At 38.3% G+C, this 25032-nt stretch overlaps 1 protein-coding gene across 5 annotated transcripts in view; it reads right to left on the minus strand.

Annotated features, from left to right (window-relative positions):
- Nucleotides 1–879: 879 nt before the first annotated feature.
- Rev3l (REV3 like, DNA directed polymerase zeta catalytic subunit) overlaps nt 880–25032 on the minus strand; it is a 135692-nt gene continuing 111539 nt past the window's right edge. For 4 of the 5 annotated variants that reach the window (XM_055615881.1, XM_055615880.1, XM_055615883.1 and 1 more), the window contains exons 24-32: nt 23846–23954; nt 19687–19893; nt 16793–16902; nt 13193–13307; nt 12546–12683; nt 11455–11645; nt 10674–10920; nt 8427–8636; nt 880–1998 (exon numbers count right to left, since the gene is read on the minus strand). In XM_055615881.1, the coding sequence (XP_055471856.1) occupies nt 1858–1998; nt 8427–8636; nt 10674–10920; nt 11455–11645; nt 12546–12683; nt 13193–13307; nt 16793–16902; nt 19687–19893; nt 23846–23954 (1468 nt within the window). In that variant the 3' untranslated portion in view covers nt 880–1857. Of the gene's footprint in view, nt 1999–8426; nt 8637–10673; nt 10921–11454; nt 11646–12545; nt 12684–13192; nt 13308–16792; nt 16903–19686; nt 19894–20344; nt 20483–23845; nt 23955–25032 lie in introns of those variants that run through there. The other variant, XM_055615884.1, reaches the window with a different exon arrangement.

Raw genomic sequence — 25032 nt, forward strand, 5'->3', positions numbered from 1 at the left:
CATAATTGCTATGTCATTTCAAGAAAATCTTCCCAGTATTTAAAGACGTACATATTTAAAGTTTGGCAGTGGCTGGGGGGGGGTGGGGTGGTGGTGCAGCTTTCACCCCAGCCCTGGGGAGGCAGAGGCAGGTAGATCTGAATTAGAGGTCAGTCTGGTCTGCAGATTTCCAGGGTAGCAGGGCTACACAGAGAAACCCTGTCTAAATAAGAACAAAATCCCTGGCAGCAGACTTCTGGTAATCAGACAGCAATATGAGCCTTTTCTACAGGGAAAAACCAAAAGCCTGGCATTTAAGCTTTTAAAAAGAAGTAATGTTGCTTTGCTTCTCCCTCTGCAGGGTCCTGAACTGAAAGTCTGACTGTATACAGTAAGTGAAGTTATGCCTACCAGTAACCAATCTGGTCTAAAAGGTGAATGCTAACTTTTTTCTAGAATATTCTGTTCTCTTTAAAAAAAGCTAATCCTAAAATTTCGGCAAAACAATGGCAGTCAGTTTGTAAGAATGAGCCACGTTTATCCCTCCCATCCAAGACAGCTAGTAGCTTACTACATTTAGCCCAAGCTGACCTAGAACTTGTTTCTTTGCCCCAGTCTTCCTGGGATTACAGAGAGAAGCCACCAAGTGCCTGGTTTTTGTTTGTTTTGATAGGATCTTCTGTAGGCAAGCTGGCCTCAGATTCACTATGTGGGTGAGGATGACCTTGAACTCATGGTCCTCCTGCATGCTAGGCAAGCACTTTTCCAACTGAGCCATGTCTAGCCCCTAAATTTGCCTCACTAAAATTCAGGAAAGCCTAGGGTTAGATGGAACCCATGTTTCTTAGAAAACAGATGAGAGAATTCTACTTATGGCAACATAAAGGCCACAGCACTATATTTCATATTTTATTCAATTTTAATTTGGTTTCCATTATTAACTCTTAAAACAAAAGGATTTCCAGTTTAAAAAACAATGCACCGACCACATAATTCCTTTTTCATTTTATACAGTTATACAAATATCCTAAATACACATTTGTGTTCAAGGGATGGCAAATAAGATTAACTGTACAGTACATAAGGAAAGAAAATATTTTAAGCATATTTAGAAGCAATAGAAATGTCTATACAAAACAAGCAAAATGGAATAAATTTTTTATTTTATTTTTAAAGTATTGCAACAGGCCCACAGGTTTGTAACAAAAATGTCTTTGCACAGTTCCTCACAATGCCCCGTTAGTAGCTAAAGCAAGACTTTAGAAAAGAATGTTTCAAAAATGCTACACATGGTACTATTTGCACAGTTTGACCAAAGTAACAAATCTACCTTTGAGTCAAGCAAAACCTAGAGGAGATATACCAACAACGTGAAAATCATTGTATAAAATTCATTGCACATTATTTTACTCAGTTGTTTGAAAAGTAAAAAAGTGTATTTACAAAATATTTTGCAGTCAAAATTATAAAGTGAGTGGATATATCTAAGCAACACGGTCTTGATACAGACAGTTTAAGGAATACACACGAATGACTTTTCTTTAAGAGGTTTCAGTGTTCCTTCCACAGGGAAGTAAACGTGATCTGTTCAAATGGATTTACAAGATGATGGTACATAAACGGGAGCAAATCCAACACCTGCATTACAGAACAACGTTAAGAGGTGAAGAATGAGCATTTATTTGTACATCGTAAGCAGTGAGCTGTCCAGAGAGCAACATGTATACTTCTTAATTCGGTTGGCAGAAGTCTTCAGTCTTTGATGACAGACAGACAATGAACAGCTTTGACTTGATGGAAGTCGAGAAAGCACCATGCAGAGGAGGTGAGTGGTAAACAATGAACAGATAGCACCTGGAGTTCTGTGACACTGATAGCTTAAAACTGGTCCAGTAGTTGCCGTAGATATGGTGCCTTGGATAATTCTCTGTTTACTCGTGAGAGTTTGAAAAGTACTGGGCAGTTGAGAGAAACACATGGGATATGTCTGTCAAAGGAACCCGTACAGTTCCTGCATATCTGAAAGTGTAAGAAAAACAGATAAGACAATAGGACTGCTCTGTGCACCTTCCTTTCTGCTCACCTTAGATTACTGGCAAACTTAATTCAGTACAGAAAGTTCCATCTGTTTAATCTCTCAGAAGCCTAGTACTTCTAAAGGATATTTCACAAAAGTACAAAATGGTCTCATTTTGTATAATAAATACAGATTCATTTAATTTCTTTGCTCAACTGTCATTTACAATACACCCCTGTTATATTGAAAGGCACAGGCAGATAAAAACATATTTTTAGATATAGAAATTAAAATTGGTCACATCTCATAGAAATAATGGGTGCAATCATGATCATTAGAGGGCTGGGAGAGGAGGAGGGGAATAAACAATAGGTATCAAAGTGCACTTAGATTGGAAGACTAAGTCCTAGTGTTGAATACAGCATGGCAATAACAAGCTATAGTACTTATCCCAAAAGAGGTAGAAGAGAAGCATTTGAGAGTGTTTGCCTAGCATGCACAAGGGTCCTGGGTCCCTTCCCCAGCACTACGTATGCACAGACTGAGTGTAGTGGTGCACACCTATAACCCCAGCACGCGGGAGCGGGAGGTGGGGTGATCGGCACAAGTTTAAAGCCATCCTTGGCTATACAGCAAGTTTGAGACCAGCTTGGGATGCATAAAACCCTTTGCCCAAAAAGGGGAGGGGAAGGAATATTCCTAATACAAAGAAATACCAATTAATCTGATCTAATCATCACATTCTAATCCATAGTCAAATATAAAGTGTCAATAATAAAGAATATAATTGAAGGAGGGGCCAGGTTCCAAGGCCACCAAGCAGCAGGACAGGCTGGTGTACAAATCAAGTCTAGGACAGCTAAGGCTACATAAAGAAACCCTGTCTCAAAAACACAAACAAAACCCAACCAAACAAAAGTCAATCATGGGACACATTTCTAGCAAAGGGAAACATTATTATGACTTAAACAACCAGAGTATAAATGATGCTTAGTTTCAAGTCATAAATGCTGTTAAAATGAGTACTAAAATATGAAAAACTAGTTTAAACCAATACTAGTGAGAACTCTTCAGAGTCAAGGAAATACAGAACAGTTATGTGGTTAGAAAAGGGGCCTAAATTGCTAGCATGCTGTCTTAGCGTCGCTGGAGGCTCAGGTAGGAAGATGACCTGAGCCAACGAGTTCTTAGGCCAGTCTCAGAACACATTTCAGTGTTCTGAGTGAGTGAGCGAGCACACAGGATAGCAAGCAGCAACAGCACTAGACCGTGTGCAAAGAGATGAATGAGCTCACGCAGTTCTAGCTCTAGTTCATTTGTGAAAGGGCTTCTGGTTTAAAGCTGCCTCACAGGGCACTGAAATTTTGGTCAACTGAAGGGCACACTTTCCTAAGTACACCGGCTATTGTGGCCAAACTGCTTGAAAGCACGCACTCTGAAAAGACAGAGCACACTGTTTTAGGAAGCCTTTTGCCAAAAGACCCAAATCTATCCTCCAGATAGCATTTCTGTGTTGCAGCTGTATGTACTACACTCAGCCATAGCTACACTCAGGTGCCAGGACAAACTGATGAATATTTAAGAACTCTCTGTGCCTGTCTGATAAATAATCTAGGTTAGAATACTCAAGTTTAGCTCAAATATTTACTTTCAAGGCTTTTACTGTGATTTAAACCCTGAGTATTATAGCTTGATTCACACTTAAATTTAAAAATTTAACACAAGCAGGATACTTACATTTTAACTTAAGGAGGTAGACATTTAAAGAATACATTGTAAGGTCATGGACCCTGGAGGCAAACCTCTAACTACCACTTTACTAAACTAGCATAATCTCTAACTACATCCTAAACATCTGTCCTTACACACAGGTAAGTGTAGTCTTCACCCCTCATCAAAGAAAGTTCTTTTTGCAAGAGACCGAGATTGTTATAGAAAACCATACATAATCAAAAATGCAGAGTGGTGGAGTCCAGAGAACACTGTGGAAGAGAGGGCAGAAAGACTGTAAGAGCTAGAGGATTAGGGAGTTTGCTGTGAGACTGTCTCTTCTAGTAATGTCAGAAGCTACAATTCTAAAGTCTAACCAACATGACTGCCCACACATGACCTGAACGAATAGAGACAGTAAAGTTGACAGAGGAGAGCCCAGGAAGCCTCAACACAAAGAACTATAGGAGGGACTATAGGAACTCTGAGAGTAGGAGAAACAGTCTTTCCCTTGGGAAGACCCCACCAATGGATTATACGAAGCAAATGCTCAGGCCTGAAAACGTACATACAAGTAACCCTGTAGAGACTGAGCAGGTGGAGCAGGCTGTATTTAAAAATATGTATCATTTCCAGAGGTCACATTCCCACCAGTAGTGGAGGAGGGTTCCCCTTTCTCCGAGACATTCTCTCCAGCATGTGTTGTCACTTGAGTTTTTGATCTTAGCCATTCTGATGGGCCTGAGGTGTAATCTCAGAGTCATTTTGATTTGCATTTCCCTGATGACTAAGGACGCTCAACATTTCTTTAAGTGTTTCTCTGTCATTCTATATTCCTCTACAGAGAATTCTCTGTTTAGCCCTATATCCCATTTTTCTAATTGGGTTACTTGATTTGTTGCTTTTTAACTTTTTTAGTTCTTTATATATTCTGGATATTAGCCCTCTAGTACAAAAATTTAAACACCTAAAGAAGGTGAGCTAGGAGGATCCTGGGTAAGATGATCAATCCCCTCAGAAAGGCAAATGGGACAGACATTGGAAGGAGGAGAAAACAGGAAACAGGACAGGGGCCTACCACGGAGAGCCTCTGAAAGACTCTACCCAGCCTTGTATAAAAGCAGATAATGAGACTCATAAACAAACTTTGGGCAGAGTGCAGGGAATCTTAGGAAAGAAGAGGAAGATAGTAAGACCTGGAGAGGACAGGAGCTTCCACAACGATAGCAAGAGAACCAAAATATCTGGGCACAGGGTTTTTTTCTGAGACTGATACCCTAACCAAGGACCATGCATAAATATAACCTAGAACCCCTGCTCAGATGTAGCCGTCTTGCAGCTCAGTATCCAAGTGGGTGTCCTAGTAAGGGGAACAGGGACTGTCTCTGGCATGAACTCAATGGCTGGCTCTTTGATCACGTCCCCCTGAGGAGGGAGCAGTCTTGTCAGGCCACAGAGGAGAACAATGCAGCCAGTTCTGATGAGACCTGATTAAGCTAGGGGCAGATGGAAGGGGAGGAGAACCCCTGCTCTCCATGGACTTGGAGAGGTGCGGGGGCTACAGCTGGGATACAAAGTGAATAAACTTTGTATGTATGTACAAATAAAAATATGTATGTATGCATGCATGTAACAGCAATTAATGAAAAAAGAGGCCATGGATTAGAAATAGAGCAAGGAAGGGTGGATTGCAGGGAGGAAAGGGAAGGGAAAATGGCTTAAATTATAATCCTCAAAATAAAAGAAAGTAATTTTTGAGTGTTTACCACAGGTGACAGAGACCACTATGTTTCTAGGATGGGACAGTGAACATCATTTTTGATGGAGGTCAATACTGGCAGTGCAAAGCCTCATTTGCCGTGAGTGAAAGACTGAAGCTTTCCTTCTCAGTTTCCCTCTTTTTAGACACTGGTGTGAAAGTTCACACCCTCCAGTGTTCATCTTTCCCTGCTTAGAGCAGGAAGGATAAGCCATCTCTCCAACCCCAACATGGTCAAAATTTAAACATTCTATAAACACCTAAAACATGTATTGTCTAACTTTGTGCTTCAGAGTGTGATACACAGCCCTAAAGACTAGTTTACAATTTTTCAATCCTCCAAAACTTTATTTATTTATTTTGGTTTTTTTTTTTATTAGGGACAGGGTTTCTCTGTGTAGCCCTGGCTGTCCTAGAACTCTCTCTGTAGATCCATCTGCTTCTGCCTCCCAAGTTCCAGGACACAGCTGTATTTATTTTTAATTCCTTGACCAGTCTTGGACTGAGAGAGATCTAGCAGTTAATATGTTTCCATTTCTCACTGCATGTCCTTTAATTTCTGATTATGAAAACTTCCACACACACACTTAGGAGACACACTTGATTCCAATTATATCCATTGTCCTGGATGGTTTTTGTTCAGCTAGACACAAGCAAGAGCCATCAAAGAAGAAGGGGCCTCAGTTGAGGAAAGGCTTCCATGAGATCTAGCTGTAAGACATTTTCTCAATCAGTGGTTAATGGGGGAGGGCCCAGCCCGTTGTGCGTGTGCCATCCCTGGGCTGGTGGTCGTGAGTTCTATAAGAAAGCAGGCTGAGCAAGTATAGGCTTCCTGAACCTCAATCTCCCTACACAGAGTTCACTATGGATGGGTGCAAGCAAGAAGAAGAGGGAGGGAGGGCACAACCCAATAGGGTCGGGCTTGGTACACAACCCACTCTCTCAACCCCGAGGTATAGACTCAGTAGAAGTGGTCCAATGTTCCTCAAAGGTCCTCACATTCTACTGTCTCCCCTTTTAGGTGAAACTGATCCCACCTCTCTGTCACACCATCTCCTGTATCAGACCTTACCCTCTATGTATCAGCTATTGAATAATACTTTGGCTGACTGCTTTGGAGAATATTGGTTGTGTGTCCCTTCTAGGTCAAACTCATAACCACCATTGGTCGCCTTGCCCATTGTCTTCCTAGATTCACTTCACCACTTGGTAACTGCTCTAAGGCATTCATCTCTGCCACCACCCCTTACCTCTCCCACATCGCTCTGGTATTACAGACTGCTTTAACTCCTCAGGAACACACTGTGTGGGCACACTGGAGTCTGCAGACTGTAATACATTAACCCTCAGTACTATGTCCAAACATTCATGGTAATTCAATTACCTGTGCCACACAAGTATACAGCTGCCTACCCTGCTGGGGTGGTCTGGGACTTGTGCACCTATGTTCCTTTTTCCAAACTAGGAGTGGCACCCCGGTGAAGAATTTGCATCACCAATTGCCAATTCTTGTCACTGAGTTTATAAGTGGCACAGCATGATAAATGAGTGATTCAGGTGGTACCCTTTCTAGCAGTTTACCATCCGTTTTCCTCTCAGTTTATCCAAAATCTTCAACAGGTGGCTCAGACCATCCTTACCCTCCAAGACTGGCAGCAGTAGTATTGTAAGATTGGCGAGGATTAGATTTACTGACAGCAGAGAGAAGTGGTCTTTGTCTCTTCCTTGTGGAGGAATGCTGTTTTTACGTTAAACAATCAGGTATAGTAAAAGGCAAGATCTGACAAATCCAGACAGATCTCCTAAAATGTAAACAGCTTGATGCCTCTGGCCAGTGGATCACTGATAGGCCAGTATAAAACCGGATACTACCCTTCTTAATTCCACTCTCCTCCTTTTCTTAATTCTACTAATTGCACCTTGCTTATTTAGTTTCTTCAACAACAGATCCAAAAGATTTCTAATTAGTTATTACAAGATTACCAGTCCCTAGCTCTGGAGCCAGAGGCCTGCAACACTCAACCGTACCATGACACCTAGGATCAAACTTGCTCCAAGGACCTCAACATCCCAAATCAGCAGGAAGTAGTCTAACAATTACGTTGTCCTGTTTCCAACCTCTGATTATTTATTAAACAAAGAGGGGGGATGTAGGATAAAAGGGTGAAGAAAACCCACCAATCCTCACCCTGGAAAACTCTATCTTAGAAAGCTCCATCACAAAGGTATACTGTATAAAGCCTTCCTTTCTACTCATTTCCCTGAGCAGAAGTTTTTCCCTTTCCAGATTGCCGGGATACCTCTAGGAGCAGAACTGTAACACTTTCACTGGGGGAAATGATCCCCTCCTGGAGCAGAACTGTTACACTAGCATTGGGGAAACCTTCCTGTGCAGCAGCTGGAGCAGAGCTGCAACACTTCTCTAGGAGAAGCCTTTCCCTTCAGAGCTGCAACACTTGCATTTATTATTTTTAAGTAAAGAAATTCAGTAGATGGCCATTGTAGTCTAGGTTTCAATAAACATCACACTATCCTATAACACCAAAAACTAAATTATAAAATAACTTAAGCCATTTTTACTATTTAGTTAAATTGCAGTGTTAATTTAAAATGTTAATATTTATGTGTATGTGCCTGAGTAAGCTAATGTGTATAACATTCCTGCAGATCCCCAGAGGCCAGAGGGCATGAGATCTGTGGAATAGGAGTTACAGTAGCTGGTAACTGTCTATCACGTGGTTGCTAGGAACTGAACATGGGTCTATTACAAGAATAGGCACTTTTAACCACTGAGCCATCTCTCTAACCCCAACTAGTATTTTTTAAACTTTTAGGAGTTATTTCTTTAGAAGGCTCATTTCACTTTTCATACTGGTTTCACATCTTATTCTGCACGGAAGAGTTGATGCTCTCTCCCTGAACACACAGACTCAAGTTCAGATCTACTGATGGAGGCTGTACCTTTATGAGTTGCTCCTGCTTATGTTCCAACTCCCGGATTTCTTGGTTGAGGATGATTGCTACATGCTGAGGTTGGCTCCGACATTTACTACAGATGCCATGCTGAGTCAGGTCATCACACACAGGACAGTGTAAAGTAGTGAAATACTGTGAGATTGTGCCTTTCCGCCCTTCAAGTTCACTTCTGGAGGAGCTGGTAGCTTTCTGGATCTGTAACAACATCAATTCAGAAATAAGCCAGAGTGATCTTCACAGCAAAGCAGCTAGTCATCTCATTACAGCTTTTTCTTTCTTTCGTTGAACAAATGTTGAATAACTACAGTTTTAGATACTGGAGTATACAAGTGACCAAAGTCTTCATGGACCAAAGTCTTTTAAAGACTTAAATGCACCTACATTTAAAGAAGATTTTATTTTACTTTACATGTATAATGTTTTGCTTGCCTGCATGTGCAACACACACGCCTGCTGGATCTCCTAGAACTGGGGCTACAGATGGTTGGGAGCCACCATATGAATGCTCGGAATTAAACCTAGGCTCTCTGTATGAGCAAACAGTGTTCTTAACCACTGAACTATCTGTGCAGCCCCTGAACCTCCAAATCACTATCATCAGATACCTTGTTTTGTTAGGCAGGAGAGTGTAAGGGTCTAATGAAAGTAACCCTAAAGCGTTTCAAATTCAATTGACTACATGTAGCCTAGGAATTCTTTAGTTGGCATTAACCATTGTTTCAGAGATCTGGTACTATTTTTACATTGAATTAATATGCTCTTGGGGGTCTTGTAGTGTTGTCTGAAAATCACTTTGCATAAATATTAAGGAATAAACTATCTTAAAAATGTCATCAACTCAGAATTCTTGCTGGTCATGTAAAAACAAAACAAAACAAAACTGAGTTTCTTGGCTTCTATCCAGGATATAGCATTTTATGTTAGCCAGCACAAATTCTCTGAAGTACAGTTTTAACCTTACTTTCCTAGCTTCTATTTCTCCTTTCTTTTAAAAATGGAATTTAAGCCGGGTGTGGTGGCACACGCCTATAATCCCAGCTCTCAGCAAGGCAGAGATAGGCAGATCTCTATGAGTTCCAGGCTATAGAGCCTGGTCTACTAATAGAGTCCAGGACAGCCAAGGCTACACAGAGAAACCCTATCTTGAACAAACAAACAAACAAAAACAAAAATGTAATTTAAGTAACAAGTTTTATCAGTTTGTTTGAATACCATGGGTAATGGCAAATGATTGAGTACATTTGCGGTAAATACTCACAAGGAGAAAATGAGTATTCTTTTAGAAGATTGTACCCCAGATGCTTAGACATGTATATTACCTTTTCAGGCACCTAATGACTAAAGTAAACTAAGCAAGAAGAGTTCAAGCAAAGCTCTGTTCTAAACTTCTACACTGGGCATTTTACTCCACTGAAATGGTATTCTAAGATTAGTTCTTTCATTAGTTTCTCCAGGACTATGTGTAGATACTCTATCCCATATATTCTTTTGCATCGAGACAAGATCTTGCTTTGTAGCTGAGGCTGACCTTAATTTCACCATTTTCCTGCTCCAGCTTTCAGAGTGCTGGAATTATAGGTGCATGCCAACACCCAGCTACTATTCCATCCATTTTGTGTATTTATGTGTGCTAGTGTATAGCATATGGAGCTCACAGGTCTATCTCAGGGGCTTACTTCTATTACCCCCCATGAGGCAGGGTCTCTTAAAGGGCCCGGAGACATGTCTTAGTGGTTAAGAGCACTTTTTGCTCTTTCAGAGGACCCTGGTTCAGTTCCCAGTACACACATGGTAGTTCACCAACATCTTTACCTCCAGATCCAAGATATTCTTATGTCCACTTCTGACCTCCACTGGTACCAGCCACATTCATGTGCATTTACATCATGTAAGCAAAAATATTCATAAAGAAAAAGAGATCTTTAAAAATCCCACCCATTTTGAGGTAATTTTGTAATTCATATATTTTCTATTAGCTGATTTATCCAGTTATCTCTGTGGCTGAAACTCTTGGGGATTCATTTTATTGTTTCTATAGTTTGGAAAACTTGATAGAAGCTATGAAGGTGTATATAGGTATTCACAGTTTCTCTTTTAGGAAGCCTGGAGAATATGGCATCTTTGTAAGTTTGGATAATGGAGGACAATTTCTCACAGCACATAAATAAAATCTAGTTATACTGAAATATGAAGTGAAATATTTATAGGACATGTATTATTTAGTAAGCTTACCCTTGGTAATTCTTGATACCAGCTGAAGACATCAATACCAATAAGAGAGAAGACTCTTGCCAGGGGTGGGAGGATTTGCTTGGTGATATAGTAGGTGGCATTCAGTCTCAGAGTCGGATCCTGTAAGACTTCTGCTGGGCGCCTTATCAGCTGGATAAGGGGTAGCCCGGGTGTCCCATAAATAATGACATACGGCACTCGTTCTCCAACTCGAGGCTCAGAGCGCCGGTCATAAGTGAGCATTTTCCTGTTCAAATCCAAATGAAGTACATAGACTGTCACAGAAGTCACCTTCCCAGCAAATTATTCAGAATTAAACCGGAAACCACGAGCAATCTACAGGGCTACCTTCACATTACATACACACTTCACTCAGCTGATCTCAAGTAGACAGTGCTATAGCCCCGAACTTCCTCTCTATAGCAGTGTTACCTGATGGTCTGAGTCCTTAGTGTTGTTACATCTAACAGCGAAAGACGACGAAATTTAACTAAACAATCTGTGGAATGACATCTGAATGCTCTGGTGGATCCAAACCAAGGATCACCTAGTGATTTTGCTACATAAGAAACAAGTGTAATCAGACACAACAGTTTTATTGTATTTAGTTTCCTAAGAAATGCCTAGAGAAAGAGATTTTACAAAGCACGGGGAAACAGCTTGATTTTCCTCGAGATTAATGTGGGACTATGGCTGGCTAGCTGTTCTCTGACTGCACTGAAGATGACCTCTGCAACACATGGCTGTGAACTGAAGACAGGGCTGTTGTGTGCTTCATTACCTTGTAAGTTCAAGAGCTGGAACACAAGCTCCAGGCCTGTAAGAAGAACTTCCTCTGTACTCCTTGGCAAAGATAAAATCCTGTATGCTGGCCTTTCCTTCCACGAGTTTCATACACTGTCGCTGCACATACTGTTTAATTAGACTTATATCTCTTGTTTCAAACAGCAGCTTTAGGGAACGTTCAAGTATCTTTAAACAAAAAGATGCAGAAAAGAAAATATCTCCCAGTATGTTTCAGCATTATTGTTATGTTTTCATTAAAAAGTTATCAGGTACTGGAATCAAATGCATATACACACATACACACACAGACACAATCTTGTGATTAGATAATAAAAATATGAAACTGAAAATATGAGACTTTATATAGCTTGCTATTTCTAAGAATATCATATAGTTTGAGAAAAATTATATTGGAATGATATTAAGAAACATTTGCTATGTGGTAAAAAACAGAAAACTTTGTTTTTCTTAAACAGTCAATGCACTTGGAGAATAAGAACCAGGACCAAATCTTATGTACTGAAAGAACCCAACTTAGCTAAAGAAAAGATGAGAAATTTAAATACTACCAATGAGTCAAAAACTAAAAATTTAGCCATTTGCCTTTTGTATAGTGCTGGTAAGTGACGGAGTTTTCTGTGCTACAAGTATGTCTGATATGACATGATCTGGCATACAGTAGATTGATATAGTGAGATTTTTAGAAAGTCGGGAATGAATTCAGTTTCTTGAGAGGTATCTGACAGTCTCTTTTTTTTTTTTTTTCCCCCCCCCCCCCCAGCTGATACCCCCCCCCCCAGCTGATAGTTTCTCGTCTCCATCCGACTCCCTATTTTGGGGGGGCTGTTACATGAGAAGCTATCCTATCACTGAAGGTGAAAGGAAAGAAACTCATAATTTTGACAGAACAAAGATATGGGAAAAAGTGTGAAACTAAACACTAAAGTAACATTTCCCTCTGTAGTTCCATGTAATTATGTGATACACAGTTCCTTCACCTAGATGTGCGTTTAATGATAGTTACATCTGTACTAGATTCTTTAGGTACTAATTTCTATTGCTGAAAACAGCATACACAGAACTTACCTTTGAAACAGCAGGGCAAGAGTCTCTTCTGACTGTCTCTATTCCCTTTGCATCAAATACTGGGTCCTTCTGATCCAGTGTTTCATACATGTAACCCACATACCTCTTTTTTGTTTGTAAAACACAGGGCAAATACACCTGTAGTAAAAGTGACAAAATGACTCTCAGTAACCACTTTCCCCCAACTATTACCAATTTCTTGTTATTGTTCTCTGCATTCAGATGTCATTATGAAATATTTAACTACTCCTGAGGATGCAATGAATTCCTATCTAAAACTTGGAATGAGAAAGCATACAAAATGAGTTGCTATTACTCCTTAACCATTAACTTCTTTTTCTGCATAACTTGCTTCCACTTAAAATGACACTGTTTTTCAAAAGCCATCAATCATATATTAATTTTAAATTACTTTATACCCACATACAACACAAAACTAAAGCTATAAAAATAAACAGTGAGAAGTTCCTAAAGGCATACCATTACCGGTTTCTTCTATGTACAAATACAACTCTACCAAACTGAGAGATTATTTAAAACTAAAACCTTTAATATTCAACATATTTATGGAGCGACAGATTGCTGACTGAGTCAGAAACTTCTAAGAGGCATGTAAACTCTGATTATTAACCCTCTACTCCCCTTACCTTTTCAAACTTCAGTTTCACTGGCTTAGGATTCGTAGCAGTAACAGCTTCAGCAATTTCTTGACCAATCTTAAAAGACTGCTCCTTAGTGGCTCCTTTCAGTAGCACAAACATACTAAGAGATTAAAAATACAGCAGGTAATGCGGAAGCCAGTATAAGAACAAATTTCATCAAGAGTTACTCTGACTAATAAGCAGTCTAAAGCAAGATGACCTACTTTGCTGTTCCTGTTCCTTCTTACGTTGCTTCCTATCATAGCTTTCCTGTTTAACTACCCCTTTCCTCTTGGATACTTACAGTATACCTTATTACAGCTCTGAAAGGCTAAGCTTCAACTAAAACTTAGACATTAAAGCTGCCAAGAAAGTCCTAGGATCATCCCTGGACATTTAAGTTTGGGTATGGAACACAGTTAAGTCAATCAAAAACAAAACAACCAACCAACCAGTGCCCCCAATCAAAAACCAGACAACAACAACAACAACATTTTTATAAAACTGTACTCCTGCCCTAGGATTAACACATGATTGGCTTTCTGTTACTACACATTAGTTTTGTTTTTTCAAGAATTTTGTATAAATGGAACTATAGCATACATACTCGATTGTGTCTGGCTCTCACTCTGGATACCTGAGAGAGTCACTTATGATGCTGGGACAGCTAGTTCCTCTTCATGGCTGGCTATTTCACTGTGTGAGTGGACCTTAAATTTCCTATTCTAACTATAATGAATAAAGTTCCAAAGAAGATTTATATACATGTTTTTTTTGCATGAACATTCCTTTTACCTTCTCGTAGGTAAACATACAGAAATGGGATTGCTGGTTTTTATGCTAAGGGTATGTTTAATAAGTGGCCACCAAACCATTTTCATTATGAAAGGTTATTATTTTTAAGGTTTTCAGTTGCAATGATGAATATGAGCATTTTAAAAACAAGATGCATATACACATGTATTTAAGAACAAGTAAAATTGAGCTATGTTGACAGAAATCAGAGATGTGGCTGCATGCAGTATGGAAGTTGAGAGATGATGGATTCCAGACAGGGGAAATGAGAGCTTTTCATGGCAACAGAAATGTTCTGTACCTTGACTAAAGTAGTGGCTGGTTACTTAGGTTCACGTACTTTGAACAGTGATAAACCTAAGTGTGTGTGTGAATGATATCCAAACACGTAGTAGTCGTTACTTTACCAGATGGCCCAAGTGACCACAGCACAGTTGACATACTTCTAGAATAGCACTCACCTCCATGTTCTCTAACATTCTCCCCCATCTGTCTCCTAGAGTTCTCACTCTTCAGGACCAGACATAAGAAAGCACATACTGTATAATTCCGTTTATATAAAATACTTGAAAAAATAAAACTAATCTACAGTAATAGAAAGTGAGTCATGTTAACCCTTGAGTCAGGAGTACAAAACCTACAGACGTGTAGTTGGTGTTTGTATACACACATACAAACACAATCACTATGCTTTGAAATTTAAAAGATTTGAGATTTAACCTAATGGTATTAGTGGGTTTGCTGTTGGATACTCTGTTATGGCTAATTTGATTTGGAAACTGACCTGGATTAATATGAAATTTTGGTCACAGAACAGAGATAACTAGTCTAAAAAAGAAACGGTGTTTTTGTTGTCACTATTGCTTGTTATCTAGTCATGCCTGGCCTGGAGCTCACGGTGTGGCACACTTCAGCTTGGAACTTGGGGAAATCCTTCTGCCCCTGCCTCTCCAGTCTTAGGATTATAGGTGTGCCACACTGGGTGAAAAGTTCTACATCAGATTCTTCCCGTCACTACTTTTTAACACATTTAAATGACATTCATGTGTAGGTTAAGACGTTCAAATACACACTTAGAATAATGATTAGTAAACATTCTAGGGAGTAAATGGGATATAAGTGCTGTCTTGGAGGCTTTCTTAACTATGGTCTGATGAATTCCTAAGATTCTGATTTTACTTCCCTACTCTGGAAGTATATATATTCTTACTGGAAGTTGTTCTCTGTACTGCCTAACAATTATAAGTGGCTCTAGTCTTTGACTGAAGCAGGTACTACCCCACTGGATGGAATAAATATGCACGAGAACCATTACCATATGAAGAACGGTTTGAACCAGTATAGCATTTAGTGTGCTTATTTATTGCACTTAATTGAGTAGCAATAAAGACTGCTCCAGTAAAACAGCCTCCTGAGTCCTTCTGATATCCTGGTAACTGATCCTCCCCAGATGAGACCTAAGAATCTTTATGAATTGTGATCCTTGAAATTGAGGGAGGCAAACGATGAGTCTCATTAATTAGCAAATCCCTTCATTCAGCTGATTAAGTAGTTGAGTCAGGGAAGCTAAGTTATGACTTGGCCACATTAATCAACTAGGACTATAGCTAGAAAGATTTCAGATTCTTTCTTTTAGCTGAGCTCTCTTTTCCACTCTGCCAAGCATTATTTATAATTTACTTCTTTATTTTAAAGGACAGCTCTTTACTATTATTACTTTACCTTTATTTGTATGGGTGTTTTGCCTAAGAGTGTGTCAGTGTAACAGTTGTGTTGCAAAGGGTATCAGATTCCTTGGAAGTGGAGTTACAGTGGGGGCTGAAAATTGAACTCAGGTCCTCTGGAAGAGCAGCCAGTGTTCTTAAGTGCTGAGCCATCTCTCCAGCCCACAGTATTTAGGCAGTTTTTTCAACCTTTTATCATAATTATCCTCCCAATGAAAAAAATTAGGCTTAACTTAAATGGAATTAATTATTAAGAAAGACATATTTTGGGATTTTTTTGTACCTACAATAACTTATTTATACTAGGCTGGGGTGCTATTGTTCTCATTAGAATTCTAAATGAACTGTCCTTACACGCATCAAGTAATGAATGATGATTAAAGTGATACTGTCCATACATTTCACTGGTAGACTCTCCTGTGAAATCTGAGAGAGAGAAAGCACTTGCTGGGAATCAAAACATGGAGTTCACATTTATGTCTTCATTACTGACTAGTTGGTAACAATTTTTTTTTTTAACCTAAGTGTGTGAACTTTCAACAGCATTTAAACTGCACTTCTAGCCTAAATGATATCGAACTCTCCCCCCACACCTTTTTTTGTTTGTTTGTTTGTTTGTTTGTTTGTTTTGTTCTGAGAGGCTGTCTCTTTTCTTGCTATGGTGGCAGCCAGCAAACCACAGGGATATTCCTGTCTTTGCTTCTCTAGTGCTGGGCTTACCCATGTGTCCATGTCTAGAGTTAATATGGGTGCTGAGAATCCAAATTCAGGTCTTCATGGTACTACAGCAAATCTTCTTACTCACTCTGAGCCATCCCCTTAGCCTGCAGCTGTCTACTATGACCATCACTACTTCCACTACTTCTTCAAGGGACTTAAAGAAGAGACTCAGAAGGATTATCCAACCAAAAGATCGTAAGGATGAGAAGACTGATATAGGAGCATATATTTAAAAGGATCTCCCCTAAGCTATTTTAAACACAAAATGAAAATATGAATAAATGTAAACAAAACAAAAAATGAACAAGGAAAAAAATACCCCCAAACCAACCCAAAAAACCCAACTACAAAACCCTAAATCCATTACCTGTCAGTATCACCATAAACAACCCTAGCACCCCATTTCTTGGTATCATTCACTAGTTTAATTGCTCGTTCCAAGGTCTCTCTGGCTTTGTGAACAATACTATCACCAACCTGTTGATATAAATACATAAGAAATGATTTAACACAACTCAGTAAAAGTCAACAAATTTTAATAATACTGAATTACTGAATATTTCTGAAATGAAATAATATAAAAACAAAATAGCTATCAGTGTCATCACAAAGATTAAAAAATGAATTTAAAATAACTGGTGACTACAGACTTGTTTTTGAAAATATCAGGAAGTAAAATGAATTGAACACTTGGGTTTCTCTGTGTAACAGCCTTGGCTGTCCCGCAACTCTTTCTGCAGACCGGGCTGACCTCAAATTCACAGAACTCTGCCTGCCCCTGCCTCTGGGGTGCTGGTATTAAAGGTATGTGCCACTATGCCTGGCTTTTCAAAGCTCGTCTTTTATACCCATATAATCTACCAGGGCACAAATTACTTTGTGTTGGATCCAGGTATAAGAAATGTATGTGTATCTTCTAAAAATGTTTTATGATATGTTTAGATAATGTGTTTATGATAATGTATTTTAAGTGCTGAAATTAAATCTCTGATTATACGTTATTTTTGGCAAAACTAAGTAAAAGAAAAAATATACACAATTGTATAACAGAAAATACATTAACAATGTTCAGATTTTAAAAAAAGTAGGTACATAAATATGTTCACAGGATTCTTTCACTGTGACCAGTGAGCTTTAGCAAGGATCATGTCACAAAATGATACAAGGTACTAGGCCTTAAGCACTTTAAGACACAACTTCATTAGATTATGTGGTTTGGTAAGTTAAGGAGTTTATATAACATTGGAATTGTATTTATTAAGCTCGCTGAGGTTAAAAGACAAGACTGCCATGCAAACTAAATGGAGCATTTCCTTTGCAATTTTAAAATAAAACCATGCATTTTTGTCCTTTTGTTAATAACCAAACAACAGTAATAATGATGCTTCCTTTTTTGCTACAAAAGTTGAAATTTACAAACTAAACATAGGATTGAACAGTATTTAGAAAGCTGTCTAAAGTTGTACTGTAAAATAAACAGCATATAAGAAATGGAATAGATAATAAAACCAGGAGCAAATTTTTAATTTGGATTATAAATTAATATATCCTATTGAAACATTGAGTATATCAGAAAACCTTGAGAATGTGAATGATAATTTGATCTATTAAAACATACTATGCATAGTGGTACATATCTTTAATCCCAGTACTTGGGAGGCACTGGAAGGCAGATCTCTATGGGTTCCAGGCCAGCCACAGTTACATAATAAGATCCTGTTTCAAAACAAAACACAGACACAGACAAACCAACCAACCAACCAGAAAAGTACTAAATCATGATGTCTGACTGAAACTACAAAGTTTTAATAAAATATTGAATCTCTGCCCAACAGCCATCTTTGCATATCCCCATCTGTAATCTGGGATTACAGACACGGCTGTGCCCAGCTTTAAGTGGGAGCCCAGGAGCTCAAGTTTTCAAGCATGCATAGGAAGGACTGCAGTGACTGAACCATTTTCCCACCCTCAACCCTCCAGCCTTGCGTTGGCACCTTAAAAAAAAGTGTACATGCTGTGTGACTGTGGCATACACAGGAATGCAGAAGTTAACTCTGTGGCTTCCAGAGACTGAGCTGAACCAGGCTTGCTTTGGCGAGTGCTTGACCTGTTGAGCTCTAGTGTCAGCTCTTGAGCAAGTGTGCAGGTCACTTTGCTTCCTGCGGGCTGTGAGAAGACTTCATTCCTTTTCTAGTTTCCTCTTAGTAAAGCACTGTAAATCTGGCATATCATTTCCTCCAGCCCTTATCAAACATTAAAGATCATTTGTTCAACAATCTGTCTCTTCTCTGCCACTAGTAAATTTTTATTCTGTTGTACTGCATCATATTTAATAAACATCTTAAGAAATTAGTCTTATTCTATGAAAAGTGCTTTTCAAGTACAGATGATTAAATGAAGGTTTTACGTGTTTTTTTGTTTTTGTTTTTTGGGTTTTTTTTTTTTTGTTGTTGTTGTTGTTTCCCAAACTGGTTCACTAACAAATATGAAAGATTTTACCTTCTGTGTCTGGTGCGTGGACATGTAATGTGTGCATGTACCCGTGTGTGTTGTATGCCTGCGTGTAGGTGTCTTATTCAATTGTTTTCCATGAGTTTTGAGACAAGGTCTCTTCCACGGAACCTAGATCTTACACAGTTAAACTAAACAGTCAGTAAGTGCCTTCTGTTGCCTCCTACTCAGCACTGAGCCCACATGTAAAAGCTGCTGCTCCTGACACTTCATGTGAGTTCTTCGTGCTCACACAGTAGGTACTAACTGAACCATCTCCCCAGCCCAGGGAATGATTTTTCTTTAATTTAACATTAGGACAAGTCAACCTCACTATAATTAGGTCTCTATTGAAATATCAAAAGGAGTCAGGCCTGGTGCTACACACCTTTAATCCCAGCACTAGGGAGGCAGACACAGGTGCATTCTATAATAGCCTGGAGTCTGAGTTCCAGAACAGCCAGGACTACACAGAGAAACTCTATATTGAATAAACAAAACAACATTAAATGGAATTATTTGTTGCTGTAGACACTACTATAAACTGCACTGAAACCTCATGCTATTCAATGTAAAACTATGCATATAATTTAAAAACTAGTATTGCAATAAGGGAACAGAATTTTTAGAGAAAATTCGCACTCAGGAAGATGCATGCTTACAGACCCAATTTAAGAAAAACTAGTATGTTACAGAAACAAAACTCTAAAGTCTAAAGTTTAAAAACAAAGGAAAATACGTTAATAAATAGTCTCTTATTAAATGTGTTACCTCAATGCACGGCATTCTCCCAGAGAAATTAGCAGCTGTGTAGCCAAATGTGACATTTGCTATCAGCTTTAGTCCTAGCTGACGTGCATTGAGCATTCGTGACAGGGCTCTGTCTTGCTTGTATGCCTTCATTGACTGCTTCACCATGAATCTAGTCTTCAAAATTTCTTCCAGCATTCTTGGTAGAACACCCTTTCGTACTGAAGGCTTTCATAAAGGAGAGAAAAAAAGAATGTATAAAATTCCTCAGTCACATATGCATGCATATAGATTTCGGTAACTAAGAAGGAAACAAGTACAACAAGGGCCAACTGTCGTAAATTGAAACATGCTACTAACAGAAGAGCCACAGGACCAGCAGCTGTAACACACAATCATCATAGTTTAGTTCTTTTTGAAGACAGTTTTTCTTCTACAAGGTTCCTGTGCTGTTTAAAACTCAAATACAGCACTTTTATGTGAGCTCTGAGAAGTCCAGGAGGCAGGAGGTCAACTAGTACATAGATAGCCATACAGCAAATCAGAGGGAAATGCTGTCCAAATTTGATTGACACCCCCATCCTTCCAGAAAGACACATGGGCCTTTTATCACTCAAAAACAACCTCAGTTTTTAAAGCTCTCACCCTAATGACCCCACACAGCGCTCTGCATGGAACTCCATTTATCTACCTTGGAAGAAGGATGAGCTGGGTTGACTCTGCTGACATTCAAACCTGCAGTTCCAGGGACTCTAGGTATTTCAAATCTGATGCTTAGACACTAAGCCATCCCCTCCGGCCTATATTTATTAGCAATCTGGAAGAGGGGATGAATAATGAGGTGATAACATTTGTTGTTGCCAAAAAAAAAAAAAAATCATTTGTATTAATCAATAGTAGGGAGGATTTATGAGAACTCGGGTAGGAATGAAAACCACAAAACAGTATTAACTGATGATTCACAGACACGTGCAAAATAATGCATGTCAAACTGAACAATTAAAACCTCAGATACAGGATAATCACACTTTCAAGGATTAAAAAAATTTATTTTCATTAAGTTTTACATATTAGGTCAAAATATAAATCAGGTTTTTAAAATTATATTAAGGGGAGCTTAAGCAAATAACCCAGACATGTGACAAGGAAAATATAGTCTTGCCTCTAATTCATTTGGTGTACCTTTTAAAGCAGATTTAACTTTCTCTTTTTGTTCTGTCATTTAAAAAGTTGTAATCACCAGTGCACATTAATTGTGAGAACTTTTATACTTATATATCATGGCAGTTATTATAAACCCTTTTTATTGTTCGCTCTCATACTTTCCTTCCCTTTGCCTTTGCCTGTTTAAGGTACTCTCCTCCAAGCCCCTGTTCTCCATGTGTAAGAGAAAAAGTGATATTTGTCTTTCTGCGTTCGGGTTATTTTACTTAATATGTTGATTTTCAGTTCCCATCAATTTCCCAGCCAATGACATGATTTTAGTCTTCACTATGGTCAAATTAACTACTCTATGCAGGTACATAGCACTTTTTTTTTTTTTTTTAAATCAACGCATCTGTTGATAAACAGGAAGGGTACCCAGGCTGATTCTATGACTCAGCTTTTGTAAGCAGTGTAGCAATAAACAGGTATGCAGGTGTCTCTTTTGTATGCTGACTTTCTTTCTGCTGTGTACTCAGAAGTGATGCTGGATTACACAGCAGTGGTATTTCAGTTTGAAAGGGGCCTTCACAGCATTTTCTACAGCAGTCATAATTTCCTTTGCTATCTAGCTGTGTATAATAAGGGCTCCTCACTCCTCACACTTGTTGGCCTCTGTTGTTTTCTGGATCACAGTCGCCTTGACTGAGGAGTCTCAGTTCAGTTTCCTGATGGCTGAGACTCCGCACCTTTTCATTGTTTCTTCAGCCACTGGTATTTCCTTGTGATCATAGACTTATTTATTGATTGGATTATGTGTTCATCTGTCATTAGATTTCTGAGTCCTTTTTGTGTTTTGGATACTAATCCTGTCGCGGTTTCTTCCACTCCATAGGCTGTATCTTTGTGATGAGTCTTAATAGTTTACTTTGCTGTAAGAAGCTTTTAAATTTTATGTAATTCCATTTGTTGATTTGAATTTTGAGTCCAACTCAGGAAACTGATACTTGTACCAATTTCTAGAAGTTTTTCTCTGACTTGTTTCTGTAGCAGTTTCAAAGTTTTAGGTCTTTAATTCATTTAAAGGTGACTTTAATTTGATGGTGGATGTATCTTTATTTTATGTGAATAAGTGTTTGGACTGCATGTCTGTCTGAACACAATGTATGTAGTTGGTGCCCACAGAGCCTAGAAAAGGGCATCAGATCACTTGGAACTGGAGTTGCAAGCAGAGGTAAACTACATATGGGTCTAGGCGTTGGAATCAAGTAACAGTTAAGTGCTTTTAGCCACTGAGCTATATCTCTAGCTCTTTGGGTGATTTCTACATTGGAAAAAAAAAAGGTTGAGGGACACAGTTTCGTCTTCCACATTTCAACAATCAGGTTTCCTAACACTGCTTGTTGAAGTGACTTTTTTCCCATGTATATTTTTGGTACTTTGGAATTTCTTTCAAGAATAAGATGGCTTAGACACACAGGCTTATTTCTAGGTTCCCTACTTTATCCCATTGGTATACAATTTGTTTTATGCTAATACTACACTACCAAGTTTTTGTTACTTTGGCTTTGAAGTATATTTGAAATTAGGTAATATGAAGTCTCCTCTCCATCATTACTCTTTTTGCTTAGGATTGGCTTTTGGTCTTTGCTATCATTTGTGTTTCCATGATTTTAGTTTTTTTTTTTTTTTTTCTTCTCTCCAGTTTTGTGACGGTCATTGGAATTTTCTTAGAGACTGCATTAAATATGTAGCTCAATTTTGATGTCATTTAAACAATATTCTCTCATACAGTGAAGTTTTCCTGTCTTCTTATTCTTCTATTTCTTTCTTCAGTGTTTTATAATCTTTCTTTTTTAGGTGGGGTCTCAAAATGTAGCTCTGGCTGGCCTGGAACTTGCTATATAGACTGAACTGGCAGAGATCTGTCTGTGTCTGCCTGCTCAGCGCTGTGATTAAAGGTGTGTGACACCATGTCCCACTCACTGTTTTGAAGGTTCTTATTGTTGAGGTCCTTCCTTCACTTCTTTGGTTAGGCTATCCCCAGGGTTCCATCTCTTTGTTAAGAAAACGATTGCTTTCCCGATTTCTTTCTCAGTGAGGCATAATGTTTTAAGACATAATGTAGAAAGGATCATGACCAAATATTCAGAAATGTTATTTGAAAATGGATTTTTTTTTAAACATGGGGAGACAAAAAAAAAAATCAACTCTAATATCTCCAACTTTAGCTACATCAAAATCTGAAAATAGTCCATTCCAAAAATTTCTAAAAAAGGAACTTATTGGTAAACCATAAACTTACTGATAAAATTTTTCTTCACATTTAAATATTAAAGTTTAGTATCATCTCTTAATTGGTAGAGAATATTTTTGATAAGTACACCAGAATGAATTGGAGGGTTGGTGGGGTCTACCATCAAACACTGTTCATAACTATGGTATACATCAACTCACTTCTAGGGAAATAGCAAAGAAATGAAGCTGGTGTATGAGGTAATATAACCTCTGAAATATGTTTCCTTTATTCAATTAGAAAGCTTTCTTCAGTCTTTCTTGAGGAGAAAGCATGCAGAGAATAAAGAGACCTTGTTGTTAGTTTGAATGTCTTCTTTAAGAATGTAATAATTAAATACATTAGAGTATCATTATGTCTAAGATGGTATCAATTTAATTTAAATAATGTAAAACATTTGTGGGATGTACACATTAAAACAATTAAAATTTTCGCAGGTAACATCTTTTAACTACCAAGTTGCTAGGTCTATCTGCCAGTTTCTAGTAATGCTATAGATGTACATTTATTTCTTCCAATATTTCATTAGTTAAAATGTAGCAATTAAAATATTTTAAATCTAAATTCAATCAAAGCAAGATGGTTATTTTTCTTCAAAATGGTTTCCTCAAAAGATTTTGTTTTTTATTTTTTAAATAAAAGTCTTCAAGCAGTATAGCCTTATGCACCAGTAATACCTACACCACTATTTGTTTTTAAAGGTAATCCACAGATGTTCCTTTCATTACAGGAGAGTATTACCTTTACAAAAGCTACTCCGTTGGGGGACACTGTGACATCATGCCTAATCTGGTAAAGTAAGTCTGGAGGCACTCTCAGAGACGCACAGCCAAACTTGAACTCATCACATCTGTCAAGAAAGAGAACATCAGGCAGAGACTTTCTCACATGATAGATAGAGCTTCCAGGCACCTTTCTGATTTCATCATAACTTCTTTTTTAGACATGTAAACATGAATTCATGTTAACTACTAATATGCTTACTTAGTTCATTAACAAAAATTCTTCATATATGCACAATTTATAAGAAGCCTTTCTTTTTCTTTTCTTTCCTTTTTTTGAAACAGGGTTTCTCTGTATAGCCTGGCTGTCCTGGAACTCACTCTACCGATAAGGCTTGGCCTTGAACTCAGAGATCCACCTGCCTCTGCCTCCTAAGTGCTGGGCTTAGAGGTGTGTACCACCACTGCCCAACCAGCAAAAGAAGCATTTTTTAAATGGCAGTACTTTACACTTTATGTCTAAATATACACTAACATACAAAATTTCAACTCAATATATAATGTTATATTAAGCCCCCTCAAGAAAAATTCAATATAAATTCCAAATTTCCCTCCTAATAAAAGATAACATTAAAGATACAGTTTCCATAAGTGTTCCCTATGAAAATGAGTACCAGCTTAGATCACAATTACATGGTCTCATGTACACAAAATTATTTAAAAGAAGATTCTGTGTTTCTTGTCACCTAAGAAAAACATCCACTCCTTTGCCAATTTAAATGTTATTCTCATTGAACTTACACGAATTAACAAACTGTAAGAGTTAATTCCATCTTCTGAAAAATCATAGCATTTTCTAAGTCAAGAGGAAATGACAACTGGAATTAAATCATTATTTTCAAAGTATTACACTGGAAGCTGAATTAATAACAATAATTCTCATTCTAAAGAAGACCCCTGATGTTCATGAAGAATAAAACAGATAGATGCAAGCTGGGCACAGTGGCTCATGCCTGTAATCCTAGTACAAAGGGAGGCAGGAGGCAGGTGGATCTCTGAGTTCAAGGCCAGCCTGGTCTACAAAGTCCAGGACAGCCAAGGCTACACAGAGAAACCTTTTCTTAAACAAAACAAAACAAACCAAAGAACAAACCAAACCAATCAAACAAACAAAAAATTCAGAGAGATACAAGGATTTCTGTCTCT

This window comes from Psammomys obesus, unplaced genomic scaffold (assembly GCF_907164565.1).
Source record: "Psammomys obesus unplaced genomic scaffold, mPsaObe1.curated_primary_1811, whole genome shotgun sequence".
In the NCBI taxonomy this organism is placed as follows: domain Eukaryota; kingdom Metazoa; phylum Chordata; class Mammalia; order Rodentia; family Muridae; genus Psammomys; species Psammomys obesus.